Source organism: Propithecus coquereli, unplaced genomic scaffold, assembly GCF_000956105.1.
Source record: "Propithecus coquereli isolate 6110/MARCELLA unplaced genomic scaffold, Pcoq_1.0 Scaffold95, whole genome shotgun sequence".
Taxonomy (NCBI): domain Eukaryota; kingdom Metazoa; phylum Chordata; class Mammalia; order Primates; family Indriidae; genus Propithecus; species Propithecus coquereli.
The window spans coordinates 4,146,130-4,163,509 of NW_012155840.1; the positions used below are offsets into that span (position 1 = coordinate 4,146,130).

Below are 17,380 nucleotides of genomic sequence, written 5' to 3' on the forward strand. Positions count from 1 at the left end.
AGCTGTGACACCATTACTACATGATCTTCTACAATGACAATTTTATAAAAAATAATACTTGTATCTGCTTATTTGTGGTTTTCAAGTTTCCTTAGTGTACTTATTAGTATATTAATCATTCCAATGCTTCACTCAAGTTTATGAATCCTGTCATTTTATTACTGTTATTACTATTTATTACTATTAATAAGCTCTTCAAATGTTATAAAACTTCATTTAACTTCAGGGTATTTAAAAGTACATAACTAGACTTTCTTTCAAATTCTAAATATACCATTTTTTCCCCTATGAGTGCCTTCAAAACTGCATATATTATAATTACAAAATGGTACTATAAAACTTAGTCATAGCAGTGAATTCTACTGTATGTGAATTATTTCTCAATAAAACTGTTTTAAAAAACTTAAGTCATGGAAACCTGAAGAATCCAGTTAAGCTTCAGCAAAAAGCCTAAACTATTCAAAATGAGGGAAAAATTATTCAAAGATTAATCAAAAGCCCAAAAGCCCAAAACAGACCGATCAGGTAGCAATTTTTCAATCACTGAAATAGCTCACATACCTCCCACACATATGTTAGCATAGGTACATATGGCCCCGACACAAGTGTGCTTTGAACTTAAGATACTTAGAGACTCTACCAGAGGTTGAATGTTAAGAAATACACATAGATACATATATTCATCACATATAATGTCTCACTCTGAACTCAACATGAGATCTGTGTAATTTTCTGATTAGTGGGAAGAGATTTTACACTCTCACCAGTAGTCCCACACTTGATTACTCAAAAGCACAAAATCTGTGAAACAGCCTGACTACAGAGATACATTTTGTTCTAACCAAGGTTAATCACCCTCAACCAGATCATGCTCAATTCAAAGTCTCAACTTTTTGACTGCGCAATGTTCCCCTTACATATGTACTATGATACCATGCACACTAGAGAACACAAAAACAGAAGAAAAAGAAGAATCAAATTTCTAATGTATATTCTCCCACATATTATGATTTCTGCATACCCCTTGGAATGTTTACATCTGTCCTGGAAACCACTATTCCAACTGAGCTAAGCATAAGCAATGCAGAAAAGTGCAGCAGCAGATGCCATAATTCTCCATGCAATAACTAAGAGATGACAAACATTGATAAAGAATCAGTTCGTGATCACAAGGACAATCATATGTGGTATATTCATTTATTCATTCGTTCACTATTTGTTGAGTGTTCCCCATGCCAGGCACTACTACAGGTAGTGGAAATGCAGAAATTAACAAGACAAAGGACCCTGTTCTTATGGGGTTGGTATTACTAGGGATGAGGGGAGAGACAAATAATAATCTATCTAGAAACAAATAACAAACTATATATAAATAAAAAATTAAATATATTTTCAAGTGGTAATAAATGCTATAAAGAAGAAAAGCAGGGTAAGAGGTCAGAGAAACATACACTGTGGGGTCGTGGCTGGGAAGGTTGTCAGGAAGATCTCTTTAAAGGGGTGACATTTGAGAGGAGACTTAAGTGAAATGGGGGAGGATGCTCTGCAAAAGTGTGGAAGAAGATCATTACAGGCAGAGGAAAACCCCATGCAAAAGCTTGGCAAAGTTCAATGAACAGCAAGAAGTTTAGCATGGCTGGAAGAGAGAGCAGTGGTAGGAAACGTTGGAGAGCTGAGCAGGGATTGCACCTCACATACCCTTTTCAGTTATGGTGAGGAGTTGGGATTTCACTCCAAGGGTGACGTCACTGGAAGATCTTGAGATAAGGAAGTGATCCCTCTCTGGAGAGTAGTCTGGGAGTAGTGGGCAAGGGAAGAGGCACTAAGCCAGCTGGAAGATACTACAGTGTGCCAGAGGACCGTGTTTTGGACCAGGGTGATGGCAGTGGAGGTAGTAAATGGATGGTCATTGGAAGGCAGATTTGATAGGACTGCTTGGTAGATAAGGGTGTTCAAGAGGGGGAGACCCCCAAAAAACTTTGGAAGACACATGATGAAAATGCGTGTTGAGGAAGCACATAAAAATAAGTCTGATGACACTCATTTTAACCGGCCCTTTGTTTCTCAATGTATCTATCCCTGTTCCACATTTCCTGCGCAATTCCTCTATTCTCTCCACAACCACCCCTCACTTTATTTTCCTTTTGGATACGTTTTCAAGTTTAAAATTTGGAATGTATTAAACTCCGTGGGTTTGAATAATAAAATTCTCACATTACATGCTTGTACCATGACTGCTCTGAAACTCACATGTGGCCTGAAAATACGGATGAGGATAAAAGTCAGACTGGACCCTAAGGGAACCAGGACAGCAGGCTGCTCCCTGGACCACCAACTTCTATCTTTCTGCCTGGTGTCAAGTAGACGTTTGTTCAGTGCATTATCTTTCTACCTTCTCTTCCTATAACAAATCCTTTTTGATAGTAAAATGTTTTAAAAGGAAGGAAAGACTGAAAGTGAAAAAAATGAAACTAATTGAGATGTTGCTGGGATCAACAAACGTGAAGGTAAAGTATAGCTTTAACTTTTTGGTCCTTTGTGGTACCCATAAAACAATACAAAAAACTTGATGTTGAGCATTACACAATGAAAAACACTATTAAGAATCTTTAAAATCTAGTCTTAACCCTTACTTTATAATGGGAAAGAGAAGCAGAAAGTAACTGAGGAAATTTTCTGACACACAGAAAATAGATACAGAGATTAAACACACACACACTCCCTCTTGGCTTCTAGAGCAGTTTATTCCATCTACATATAAAGCCAATCTCAGATTAAGATATTTCTCTATAAGATATTTAACAAATACGAACTTTCTCTTCCAAGTATTTAAGAGCTAGTTTCAAAGTCTTTTTATTTTTTTAACAATGTACACCCTTTCCTACCATTTTCACCTACCATATACAAAACACGTTATGTTTAAGGTAGTAAGTAACATGAGGTATCCCCCAAGAAATTTAAAATGAGTGAAATGAGACTGCCATCTGCAGAAGATCCATAAAAAACCAAACAGATGCAAAGTCACCTTAACAACTAGCTCCCAGGACAGTAGACTAATATGGGCTTGAGAATATTAACGTGTCCAAAGAAAAAGGAATTTGTCAATCCGAAGGGTAATGAAAGCAGAAAGAAAGTAAGAGGGGTAAAGGTTGTCAGTGCTCTTCCAAGTACAGTCCAGGAGAAAAGGAGTTCAAAGTGTGCACTGTCAACAGCATAGACCACTGGAAAGGTTTTTCCCTACAGGGGAAGGAGGCCTCCAACCCCCACATGCCTCCCATAATATTCTCTGCTCAAATTCCAAGCTCATAAAGAAATAAGCAGCATTTGGATAATAATTTGACCCCCTACTTAAATTTGCCTGCAAAGAAGAGAACGTGCTAATCACACCAATGAGTACATGAGTATTCCACCTCATGTGGTATGCAGATACATACATGCTCACATGGCATGAGTGTACGTATGTGTGTAACCTTCACCCCTCGGTACACTGAACAAGCCCCAAAGGAGTATCTTTTTCACAGGTACACTAACAAAATTAAGTTTCTAAGCATACAAAGACCAGAGACAGACCATGGACTACGGTTATTCTCTTAAGAAAATGAGTATCCTCCTGCCAATGAATTTGTGCACCTTAATATTAGGGTGATAGCTTCTACTTAATCTGTAATACCTACAGCACCTAATACAGTGACATATATACCACAGAAACTCAAATGCTTGTTAAATTGTTATGCTCTAAAATAATTAAAAGTTGTGTTATACTTTGGAAAATAAAGGTAACTAGAACTTCGAAGCCTATGCCAAATGTATAGCTTGAACATCAAAACCTAAAAATTTAAAAAAACATCTTTTTTAGTTTTATCAAATCAGTACACAATTGTCTAATGTTGTTTCATGCAAATCTGTGCAAGTTATTTTACAAATAGTTAGCAAACATCTATACTTGCTGGCTAATAACAGATTTATTATTTTGGCATTTCTATACTTTCAGGAATATAATTTGACAGTTATACTAGTAAAACATTCAGTGATACATTCAATATTCATCCACACCATCCATAAGTATATCTAAACCACAAAAAACAATGTACCAGGTATTACCTACTATAGTATAAAAGTACATTAGTGTTAAATCCTCCCCTCCCCACCCCGTAAAAATTCAGTCAACCATAGTATTCTGCCTTCTACCCTCTCCCATAAAGAATTTGCTATCAGTTTCTCATGGATGCTGCTTCTGTATCTCACACACACATGCATGCACACTAACTTCATTATATCTAATTATCACTGTCATCTGTATACAAAAATGTCATGTCAGTGAAGTTGCTGTTTACAAACACAAGTGAAGCTGTGAAGATCAATGTACCTTTATGTCAAAATATTTCTATTTATTTATTATTTTAGAGACGAGATCTTACTATGTTGCCCAGGCTGAATCTGAAATCCTGGCGTCAAGAGATTCTCTTGCCTCAGTCTTCTGAGTAGCTAGGACTACAGTAGCTAGGACTACCACAGCACCTAGCCCTTAACATGAAAATATTTGTTACAAAGGACATTTATCAGGTGAAAAATTTGTTTCAAGACCTGGTAGTACTTCTGAGCTTAAAAAAATATTTCTCTACTTTTTCATATATTTTAGAATAAATGTGCTCTGAGGCAAAATTAATGTTTTAAGTCTATCAAAAATTAATTCAAACAGATATGTTTTGTTTCCAATCACCATTTTGAATGAGAGAAAAATCTGAATTATCACATTGTACTTTCAGAAGACTACCTGTTAGCTTGTGTTGATAGAATGAACTTCCCTAATCCACTAGATAGTGAAAGGTGTATTACAGAGAGATTAGATACCACAGGATAGAGAACTGAGTGGCCTTTCAGTTGCTGTGTTGTTTCAGTTAATTATGTTCCCCAAACCATATATGATCAATAACAGCATACATGACTTTGTCAATCCATATATATAAAACATACATATAAGTACATGACAAAACATGCTAAAAAGAAGTAGCATTTTTTGTTCCACATGAACAAAATATGTCATTAGGTATAATGATATTTATATGTAACCAAACACCACTTGTCTGTTAAACATAAAATTTTCTGCCATAACATTTTTTTATAAATGGTTATAAATCCTCTATAGAATTTTCAAAGGGAAAAAAATAAACCCCCAAAATATGTCATGAGGTATCATTTTTAATTAGCTAATTACTGTTTATATATGTGAACTCTTATGGGGGGAAAAAAATACATAGGCTCCACATATAAATTCGATCAGTTAGCCACCTAATAGCTGATGCTGACTAGATAATGAAAATTCAGTATAAAATAATGGCACAAGGCCAAAAACAGACAATGCAGTTAAGCTAAGAATGGTCCATCAGAATATTAGAAAAGCAATTACTTAGATGAAAATAAATATAGGTCTTTATTAGCATGAATAAAGAGAAAATTAGAACTTTAAGGAAACACATATTTCATTTAATTCGACAATGATGCAACATAGCTGCCTCCAAATTAAGTTACCTTTCAATTGCTCTCAAGTTTCTCTAATTCAACGATGAGGTATTTTAATTACAAAATTTGCCAGGTAGACTGTAAAACAAGCTCATGTTTCCAAACACACCATGCCAGATTTGAACGTGGTTATTTATTTAAAACTTAACTGGACCAGTTATTTTGGGTTTGGAGATCATACAATAATTTTTAGTTTTATCTCTGTTGGTGTTTTTTGAGTCATGACGGGATGTCTAGGAAGACAAATTTTCTCAATAATGGTTTTTTTCCCTTTCCTTTGGAGGTATTTATAAAACCAAAAACAATTATTTCTGGGTACTTAATTCCACCCTCCAGGGTATAAAGTGTGTCTCTTATCGTACAGACACCTAGAATGCTTTTAAACTCAATGATAATTAAGAAACATCAAAGTAAAACTAGGGTGTTTCACAGGGAACTAGGAGCTATCATCTTTTGGCTACTGAATGACATATTTCTTGTCCCCTGGAGTACCACCAAGAGTTTTTTACCTAAACAATAGAATGTACTTTCTTAATGTAGCCTTTCCTCTTTTGAGGATCAGATAAATCGGAGCTTTAAAAATAAACGGCTAAAGGCAACAAAAGCAAGAACAGACAAATGGAACTAAATCAAACAGAAACTTTTTAAAAAATTTTATTTCAGAATATTATAGGGGTACAAAGGTTTTGGTTACATAAATTGCTTTTGTACCATTTGAGTCAAAGTTGTAAGTGTGTCCATCACCCAGATACTGTGCACTGTACCCTTTAGGTGTGAATTTACCCATGTCCTCCTTCCCACCCCCACCTGCTTGATTTCCGATGAATGTTATTTCCACATGTGCACGTAAGTGTTAAACTTAGAAACTTCTGTGCAGCAAAAGCAAAGGAAGCAATCAACAGAGTGAAGAGAGATAACCTACAGAATGGGAAACATATTTGTGAACCATATTTCTGATAAGGGATTAATATCCAGAATATATAGACAACTCCTAAAACTCAACCAAAAAAAAAAAAAAACAATCTGATTAAAAAATAGGTGAAGGACTTGAATAGACATTCCTCCAAAGATATACAAATGACCAACAAGCATGAAAAGATGCCCAACATCACTGATCACCAAGGAAGGGCAAATCAAAACCACAATTAAGACCAGGCACAGTGGCTCAATGCCTATAATCCCAGGACTTTGGGAGGCCTATGAGAGAGGATCACTTGAGCCCAGGAGTTCCAGACCAGCCTGGGCAACATAGAGAGACCTCACCTCTACAGAACATAAAAAAAAATTAGCCAGGTGTGGTGGCACGTGCCTGTAGTCCCAGCTACTCAGGTGGCTGAGGCAGGAGGATCACTTGAGCCCAGGAGTTGGAGAACAGCCTGGGCAACGTAGCCAGACCATGTCTGGCATGGTGATGTGTCCCTGTAGTCCTAGCTATGAGGCAGGCTGAGGTGGGAGGATTGCTTAAGCCCAGGAGTTCAAGGCTGCAGTGAGCTATAGTCACACCACTGTACTCCAGCCTAGATGACAGAGTAAGATCTTATCTCTTAAAACAATTAAAAATAAGTAAAATTAAAAAAATTTAAAAACCACAACGAATTATCACCTCACACTTATTAGAATGGCCACTATCAAAAAAAGTAAAAATAACAAGTGTTATGAAGATGTGGAGAAACTGGAACCCTTTGTGCACTGTTAGTAGGAATGTAGCCACTATGGAAAACAGTATGAACATTTCTCAAAAAATTAAAAAGAGAACTATCGTATGATCTGGCAATCCCACTTAATTGGTATTTACCCAAAAGAATTAAAACTAGGACCTTCTAGAGATATCTGTATATTTATGTTCACAGCAGCACTATTCACAATAGCCAAAAAGTGGAAGCAATCTAAATATCCATCTAAACATTTCATCTGCGGATGAAAGGATAAAGAAAAAGTGCTATATATATATACAATGGAGTATTATTCAGCCTTAAAAATGCAGAAACTTCTGTTACATGCTACAACATAAATGAACCTTGAGGACAATATGCTAGGAGAAATAAGCCAGAACAAAGTTGTAGGACTCACACTTTACAACTGCAAAACTTAATACAAAGCACAGTAGTTAAGATAGTGTAGTACTGGCACAAGAACAGACACATGGATCAATGGAACTAACAGAAATCTCAGAAATAAATCCTTATATTTACGGTCAATCAATTTTAAACAAGGATGCCAAGACAATTCAACAGAAAAAATCATCTTTTCAACAAATGGTGCTAGGAAAAACAGATACTCACATTCAAAAGAATGACGTTGGACCCCTACCTCATATTATATACAAAGGTTTACCCAAATGGATCAAAGCTTTATGAATCTGTCCAGAAGAAGCTCAGATTATAAGATACTTAGAAGAAAACACAGGGATAAATCTTCATAACCTTGAGTTAGATAATGGTTTCTTAGCATACCAAAAGCACAAACAATAAAAGAAAAACACAGGTTAAGTTGGATTTCTCAAAATTTAAAACTTCTGTGCTTGAAAAGGCACCATCAAAAAAGTAAAAAGACAACCCATAGAATGGGACAAAGTATTTGCAAATCTTGTTATCTAATAGAGGACGTGCATCCAGAATATTTAAGGAGCTCTTATAACTCCACAATAAAAAGACAAATAACCCAAAGGAAACATAGGCAATGGAAACATTTCTCTTTTCTACAGAGAAGGTAAACAAATGGCCCAATAAGTACATGAAAAAATGCTCAACATCACTAGCCATCAGGGAAATGCAAATTAAAACCACAATGAATTACCACTTCACACTCACTAGGATGGTTAAAATAAAAAGACAGACAATAACAAGTGCTAACAAGGATGTGAAGAGATTGGAAGACTGACACACTATTGGCAGAAAAGTAAAATGCTGTAGTTGCTTTGGAAAACAATTTGGAAGTTCCTCAAAAGTTTAAAGACAGAGTTACCATGTGACCCAACAATTCCACTCCTAGGTATATAACCAAGAAAAATGAAAATATATGTCCGCAAAAAGCTTGCACATGAATGTTCAGAGGAACATTATGCATAATAGCCAAGAAAGTGAGAACAATTAATTTGGTGAATGGAGAAATAAGAGGTGGTACATCCATATAATGGAATATTTTTAAACGTACATTTTGAATGAATTATATGGTATGTGAATTATATCTCAATAAAGCTAAGAAAAATAGGATTATATAGTCCTATCACATAAAATATAAAAATGTACCAATTAGAAAGGAACTTAGAAATTATCTCATTTGTTTTACAAATGAGAGAATGTAGGCTCTCGAATAGATACCTAGTCCCAGGGCTGTTCTCAGTCTTGAGTAGGCAATGGTACAATCGCCTTCTAAGAAGTAGTAAGCCAGCTGTACAGAGATACGGACTGAATAAAACACAGGTGTGGAATACCTGCAGAGAGTAGCTACTGCCATGTATTCCTTTCTCTTTAATTACCACATAGCACTGGCCTATTTTTTCTAGTTTGGGATTTTTTTGAAGGGGGAGGAGGAAGTTGAAATTATAGCTTTCGTCTTTACAAGTCCCTCTTTCCTGCTATTCCCAACACAACCATAATGAATGGAAACGGGAGTATTAGGAAAAAGGAAAGTTAAGATACTTGTGCCTTGTCTGTGGGAAGGCCACCAGTTCACCTCAGATAACCTGAGCAGATTCATCTCAATATAATCTACTCAGCTCTCCCACTCAGCCTGGGGTGTAGTCCCAGGCTGGCTGAGCACTTGGCTGTCAAACAGTGAATATATGTTTCCCTGGAAGGAAGCATCCCACCTGAGGAAAAGAGTAAGAAAAATAGCTCACCTCTTTTCCCTGAAACAAAGGTAACTTAGCTTATTAATACTTCCATAAGACATCAAGAAAAGCTTACCAGAGAAAGTTTCAAGTACAACTATTAAAAAGTTAGTCTTGGCTAAAAAAAAAGGTAAGGTTGAGGAAAAAATCATACATAATTTTACAGGGATTGGTGATTTAAGTCATTAAATATATTTGAAAAGTTATTAGAGCGTCCAAAGAGAGTTTGGAAAACTGATGAAAATTACTAAAATAGGAAGACAAATATTTTATACATACTTGGTAACAAAGATTCTCCTAGTTTAAAAAAAAGATAAACTTTTGTGTAGAGGGACAAAGGTATTATAATTTACCATTTTCTACTCAAATGTTTTGAGAATTCTTAAAGAAGTAATTCCATTAATCTTCTAAGATGTTGAAATAACATTTTCTAATTCAAAATGTGGAAATATTTGTATGTTATGATTTGAAAATGAATGCATGATCATCTTTTTTCTCCTTTACGTCTAGGCAACTAGGCAAATGTACTCCTAAAGAACCAAGTGATAACACCAGGCTACGCTAGAGGAAAATAAAAAGGGGAAAACGGCATAAGAAAATTAATAGGCTACATTGGTTTTACACAGATTTTAAAACATATATATACGACTTCTCTAAAATATTTTGTATTCTACATATGTAAAAATTAAGATAAATTGCTAACAGATCCATTCACATACATGACTCAGTCAGCATAAAAATAGTTATAACACACTGAATACTTACCACAAATATTGCTTTTATTCTCTGAAAGATTAAAAAAAAAAAGGTAAGACTTTTCATTGCTGTCAAAAGTACTGAATTTTCTCCTCAAATGAAGTTTAGATGAAAACAATGTGACTGACAAGCTCCACACAGGCAAATCTTGGCAACCCTCAACTCTGTCTATCTCCTTGGCCTGTTAAGCAAAATTCCTTCACAAACTGTTGGTCTTTGCAATAACTCCTACAAAGCTCATTACTGCCAGCGTCAGTCTATCCCCCATGTTGTGCATTTATCCCTGGGATGCATATCAACATGTGGCACATGTCCTTGACATGCACAGAAGAGCTGCACCCCAGGACAGCAGCATGCACGACAATAGTGTGGACTCTTACTTCTTTATGGTTGCTGGGATGTAACCGAGAAATCTAATAACTGTGACAGTGGGGCCTTTCGGTTTTTCCTTGCCTTTCCAGACAGTGAAGCTGCACAGACACTAATGAAAGGTTAAATGAATAGGAATGGTTGACAAGAGGTACAATAAAGAAGGAGCTTGGTAATCCACAGACACTGAGCAGAGATCCTTGGCTCAAGCAGAGAAAGGACAGCACATCGTCGAGTCACAATATTTAAAACAGCTTGCTATACACAGAGGCTTTTGTGTCTGGGTACACGTCTGGCTTTGGACTAAAAAAAAAAAAAAGATACTGAAAAGGAATTTCAGCATGGGGCACTTTGGCAAATGTAAGGTCATAATAAGAGAAAAATGTTTTGTGTGGGTTGTTATATCTTTGTACTAAACACAAAAAAGCAGGGACTATGAACTCATGAACCACAAGTTCCAAGACAATACTGTACATTTTGACAACTATTAAATACTGTATCTAGAAGGCTGACTTGATGCAATTCCAACTGGTAAGATACACACGCAGTGAGTCATTTAGGAGTTCCACATTCTGTCTTCCCTGTGGAAGAATTCCTGATACTTATCTCATTAGAGTTTTATAGTCAAGTACTAGTCTTTAGTGAACATGATTTGGTACAAATACAGTCAAAACTCTCCAGCCATCTTCCACTCATTGCAAAACTTCCCAGGAGTTACTGTAAGGAAGCAGAATTTATCATGCCAGCAATTTGTGATGTACAAAGCCAACTTTTTGTAGTTTCAAGTGACTACAACTGTGAAATAGGCTCAACTAGAATTTGTAATTATTGAATTTACTTTTAGTGCCCTTCTCACTATACCTTATGGGAAGATTGTATTCCTTAGGGAACCGAGTTTAAATCTTAATAGCAAAACAATTTAAATCACCAAGAAAAAAATACTCCAGAATGTCAGAGAGAAAATAGAGCAAACAGAACAAAACTGACACTATTTTGTACAGATATTTTTAAAGGAAAAAAAGTTATGACTTTGCTATGGCAAAAACTAAGAATTATATATCTGTACTATAGTTCTTATGCATATGCATGATTTACAACATAGGTTCACAACAAATGGTAAAAGCATACTGAGAACATGTTTTAAAACAAGGGAGGCTCTTTGAACAGCCAAATTAAATTACAGCTGAACTCTTGAGTGTACTGAGGGTTCTAACAAGCAACAAATAAAGACTTTTACTAGCTAGCAACATAATGAGAGCTACTGTGCAAGAGATTAAAAAAAGGACAAATTTGGGTAGTTTATCTCACTGGATTATATTATTTACTTAAATGGCAAATAAGTTTGTCCAAAGTAATGTTGCTAAAAACTAGTACATAAATATTAAAGAGCAATTATGATCAATGACTCTTTAACATAAACATATCACAAATGTTAGTGGAAGACTGATAAATGTGAAATTTTATGACAAATATTCAATTTCACACCACTTACATTCTAGTTCTTTAAATTTAACTTATTTATTGATCCCTAATATATCAGCTCTATAAACAGTTTACTATTTATGCTTATAACATGAAGCATTTACTTCACAGGAATTTTCTCTCCAGAATATGGGAGTTATATGTACAACTGCTTCAAACCCTTCATTTATAAAAAGGAGGTTGTCCTGAGTGAACTAAAAGAAGGTAGCCCACTCCTCAGTGATTTGGTAGGAAGTTACTTTGAACACAACTTTGAAGCTTGGCCTCCTAAAATGAGAATAACTCCTTCAGTTGACAAAAACAACAAATAGTAGTTAGACAAATCAAAACATTTAAAATATAATATTTGGTTGCATTTTGCCTGATCTTCAAATCACCTGAAAGGTAAAAGCCTGGAAAGCTTTGCTGACTCCTGGACTGTTCTTATAGAAAGTTCTTTTGCTGCTGTCATGGCTTTAATAATAATAGTAACGATAATAATAGCACCTCCAAGCCTAAATACTGGGCCAGTGTTCATTACCTACTCTTTTTATGCTACATTCTGATTGCCAGAGTGGTTTTTTTTTTTAAACCTTAAGTATATCTAATAAAATCATGAGGCTCCCTCTAGCTCTTTAGTGAGGAGTTTACTAACCAACGATCCTATGTAATTCCCATCCAACAGGAAAGACTTGAGAACGCTGCCTCCCATTCCACAAGGAATGTTTTCAACTCTATTTCTTGTAAGGATGTAGATGGTAAATGAGACCATCTGCTGAGAAATTCAGAAAGCATTGCTCCTTATGTATTCATCAAGTTAAGACTCTATTAATTGCTTCTAACCCAAGCTTTATGTACAAATTTCTATAGCGAATCTTTAACCTGTTTAAACTATGCATACATTCCCAACTTAGATTTATTCATCTTGTCTAAAATTAATTTTAATCTCAAAAAACAAAGTAACATGTGTGAACATCCATAGAAATTCAAATTTATGGTCTGGTGTGAGATTTAAAACCCTACATTTAAATGCAGAATCTCAAAAATAAAGAAAAAACCCTTATTAACTGTGTATCTGTGGAGTTTATGTTAAAAAAAAGATGCTGATGGTAATTTGTAGAAAACATTTACATGTACTATAATATTTATACACAACACTGGTATAATGACTTTTTTATTGTTTAATCTTTTCTACAATTCAGTATTGGATATTTGAGGATTGTAGTTATTTAGAAGACTATAAATAACATAGTTGAAGTATGCCATCTTGCAATAGCCATAAAAGCCACATAAGTTGACTGGCAAATCATTTCAAACAAATGAGTATAAAAAAATGTTAAATCGAGTTCTTCATACTCACTAAAGCCATCTTTCAAATACTTAAGGAACATTTAAAATAGTGCTGAACCTTTACTCTAAAATTAAAAGTAAAGAAAATCACTAACTTCAAGTCATCACCTATTTTGGACTCCCTTAATATAAGAAATATTCCCAGGAACAACAAAAAGAATAGCTCCATCTACCCCCCCACCTCTTTTTGAGCCAGTGTCCAATTTCTTCTTTTCTGAACAGCTGTATTATCCAACTTAAGTTGCTCTGCTAATTTCAGTCCCACAAGGACTAACTTGGAAGGCAAAAAAAATACAAGAAAAGATCAATTTGCTGGGAAAGATCAAATGAGAAAACTGTGGGGACAGCACCAGGTCAGCGTGTGGAGAACTAAGCAGACCTGTTCTTCATTAACTGCGGCTCTCTGGGGGTGTCACACACTACCTGTCCGTGGGCTTTATTGAACCGCCTAACCCGCCTCTCTGTTCCATTCTTCTGGGCCCAAGTGAATCATATCCTGCTGCTGACAAGTTAGCAGGGGACTGCGGCTGCAACATGAAAGTACTTTTCTTTCTTGTCTAAATCAGGCAGATTTTTGAAAAGACGACACAGCATTGACTCGTGACATGGCAAGATGAAACGAGAGGTCTGGGCCGGTCTTGGAGCTGTGCAGATAAAAGTAATCAAATGACACTCCTGGAATGCAAATTGGCATTCTTGACTGCAGCAATTGCACAACCATGAAACATCCCTGACAGCAAGCAAGATTAGGACAAAATGTTATGTAAAGCACTGAACTCAAAAACTCTCACTTGAAAATTCAAACTGTAACACTTACATTTTAATATAGCAATAGTCAGCTCTGCTTTTGTCTGCTTCTTTTTGTAATCACATATCCCTATCTGACAGATATCTTACATCTCAGGTAGAAGAAAAAAATCAGGTATTAAGAATGTACTGCTGCTATTAATATCTTCTTAATACTAATTTTACAATATCACGTGGGGTTGATGCTTATTCAAAGTTTTACATGCAAACACCACCCAACTTAATATTCTCCAAGGAAAATAAAGATAGTTTCACAGATACTCCAAACAGAGTTCACATTCAGGCTCAGTATTACTTCCCTCAGGTGAAGCTACTCCTGTACTTTGGTAAAGTGATTAGCAATCTGGATTTTAAATGCACTGCTCTCTGGGAACAGAAAGTAGCTACAACTAAGAACTTCATTAAGACTGAACAGTTTAAAATGAAACAGCTACAAATACAACATAAAACACAAATATTCCCTAAAGATTCACAAGGGATTTTTTTTTTTTTTTGGTGATTCCAAAGGGTAAAAGAAGTTCTATTAACTTGTACAAAGTCTCACTACTCGGGCAGATCTTCAGATCAGATGCACTAATAGTGCCAGAAATAAATTCCTTCACTTAAAGCATGTATGCGTGTGCACAGTAACATCTAAAACTGCAGAATAAAACAGTGAAAGACAAATGGGCTTAGACACTGTCCAAAGTGATTAGTATATGGGAATACATGTGTAGACAAATAGTTAATATTGCCTAGGGGAAAGGGAAAAAAAAATACCTGCAACCGGCCTTTACAATGTTTTTGTGTAAAATGCCGTTAGAAAAAAAACTCTCAAGCTCTAAACAGATATATTTAATATTGTTTTGATGCCTCACTTAAACACAGGTTCCAACAATTTCAAGTGTCCACGAAGTACATGAAAAATAATAAAACAGGCCACTTTCTGCCACTTTAATCCCGGGTACACAGGATTATTTTATGATGTCTTTTATACATCAGTTTTACAACAGCTTGACTCTAGGGTAAATGGGAACCATCATAAATCGCACGCTGCTTTCAAAACCACTTTAATTTCTGTCAGCGTTACTGTAACCACAGTCCTGGGCGCACGCTTGTGTATGTGTGTGTGCCTGCATTTGACAGTCGCATCTCCTACACTCCAGTTGTGACTTTGATCACTGAAACAAGAGATGTCACATTAGGGGGAAGGGAAGAGGAAAAAATGCCAACCCGCTATCACCCTCTTTTCTTATATATTCCATCTACATACGAAAGGCAGAATATCACATCCCCAAGTGGAGGTAACAATAGCAACGCCGGGTGGAAGCGAACTGAAAGGAAGGGAGTGGTCAAGCCCCATTCCTAACAAATCACTTCCCCGACAGCGGACAGAGCGGCTCATCAGCAGGCGAACTAACCGCACGCTTCCTCGCTGCAGAGAAGCCGCTGCGCGCAGAGGGACTGTGCCGGAGTCTCGCTTCGCAAAGCCATCCCATTTCCCTCCACCACTTGCACTTGGGGCTTTTTTTTTTTTTTTTAAGCTTAGCCTCACCTCGCAGGGGATATCACCTAGTTGTTGGTTTCTTTTTCTTTTAACCTTTTCTTTATTCTGCTCCTTCCCTGGGCCCCAAATCCCACCCTCCAGTCAGTGTGTTAAGTAAAACAAATCGGCTCCTTTAGAACAGCACTTCGAAATTAGGTATCTAGCTATCTAGGGTTGACTTTCTGGCCCTGCGTTCTGCACCTTCTTCATAAAACGTGCAGGGGCATTCCTCCCACCTTCATTTACAAAGGGAAGGTTCTGAAGGTGAAGGGGAGGGGAAGAGCCTATGCGCTGGGGCCGGGTGGCTGCGCCCTCGCCGCGCGGCGCCCCAGCGCGCCCAGGCACCCACGCCCAGCCGCCGTCCCTCACTCGCCGGCAAGTTGTAAAAGTTACGGTAGGTCCCGACCGCTCTCCTCTCCGCTCCGAGCTCCTTCTAGCGCTCCATTCATCCCCAGCGGCCCTTCCACCTCATCCCCGCAAGCCCGTCCCCAACTCCCTGGAGCCTCCCGCTCGCCAGCTGCTCACCTTTGCTCGGAAGCCGCGAGAGGGGCTGAACTTGACTGAGTCCCCCTCACGCACACCCTCCCACCTGGAGCTCGCCTCGAAAACTTGGGGCCAAGTTTAGGGGCGGATATCGGGAGCACAGCAGGGGCCAGGTTGGACTGGGGTTTTCCTCTCCTGCCCGCCCTCCTCAGCGCCCCCCTCCACCTCACGCCGCCTGACTGAAGGAAAACACAGCCCCCGGGCGGCCCCGGTGGCGCTTGGGCGCGGGAGTAATTTCTTACGAAGTCTAGAATAAAAAGGAAAGGAGGGTGGAAACTTCTTACCATCTCGGCATGCTGGTTGTCAAGTGCAGCCCCCGCCTCTTGGTCTCCTCTTAGCGGCCGCGCCTGGACCAGCCCCTCGGCCGCCTCTCGCTCCTTCTGTCTCGGCCTTTCTTTCCCTCCCCCTCCGATTTCCTCCGGGCCGCCGCTCTCGCCGCCTCCGCCTCTCCCCGCCCGCCCGCGCGCGCCCTCGCCGCGGCCCCTCAGCGCTCAGGTGACTGATTTACACACGCGCCCAGGGTCGCCCTCGCTCCCCAGGTCCGAGCCTGCAGCGTTCCCCCGGCTCCTCCTCGGGACCAAAAAAAAAAAAAAGGAACGGACTGTCCCAGGAGGGGGCTGCTGGCGGGAGGAGGGGGGAGACCGGCGGGCGAGGTGACCTAGGGCGGCTGTGCAAGCCCCACAAGTTTTTCCTTTCTCTGCAAAATTGTCGTGACTACAATGTTGCTTCCCTTTTGCAAAATAAAAGTAGGTTAGTTTTGTTGTTCGTCCTCGGATTTCTAGGGGTTTCGTGAGGGAGCATGTATATTTCTCCCTCCCCCCCCCCCGTTACTTTTCTCTCGCTCTCTTTCTGGGGATGGAAAAACAACTTTCTGGGGATGGAAAAACAACGCTGGCGCCCCCCCGGGGGTGCGGAGGTGGAGGTGGCCGCTAGCTCCCAGCTGTCAAAAAAGGGGGGGAGAGAGGATAGGAGAGAGAAGGCTACGAAACGCCGAGGAAAGGGCGCGAACTTTATTCCGACTGCAGCAAAGCGCGGCAGCTCCTTCCCTTTCGGGCAGTCGCCCGTCGCCGTCCCTTTTGACCAGTTCCTCCTCCCAGACCGCCGCCGCGCCCCCTCCTCCCCGTCCCATTCCCCTGCTCCGGCGTCCCCGCCGCGGCTGCCCCGGCTTCCTCGCCCCTCTCAGCCCAGGTCCTCCGCGCGCCGCTGAGGAGAAGGCG

The 17,380-nt window shown here is 38.6% G+C and overlaps 1 protein-coding gene across 2 annotated transcripts in view; it reads right to left on the bottom strand.

The window, feature by feature from the left end:
• BNC2 (basonuclin 2) overlaps nucleotides 1–16,559 on the bottom strand; it is a 403,512-nt gene extending 386,953 nt beyond the window's left edge. Inside the window, exon 1 of one of the 2 annotated variants that reach the window (XM_012665017.1) lies at nucleotides 16,448–16,559. Coding sequence is in view for 1 of the 2 variants with exons in the window: in XM_012665016.1 (XP_012520470.1) it covers nucleotides 16,448–16,450 (3 nt within the window). In the remaining variant the exon portion in view is untranslated. The remainder of the gene's footprint in view (nucleotides 1–16,447) is intronic. The other variant, XM_012665016.1, reaches the window with a different exon arrangement.
• Between the last annotated feature and the right edge of the window lie 821 nt (nucleotides 16,560–17,380).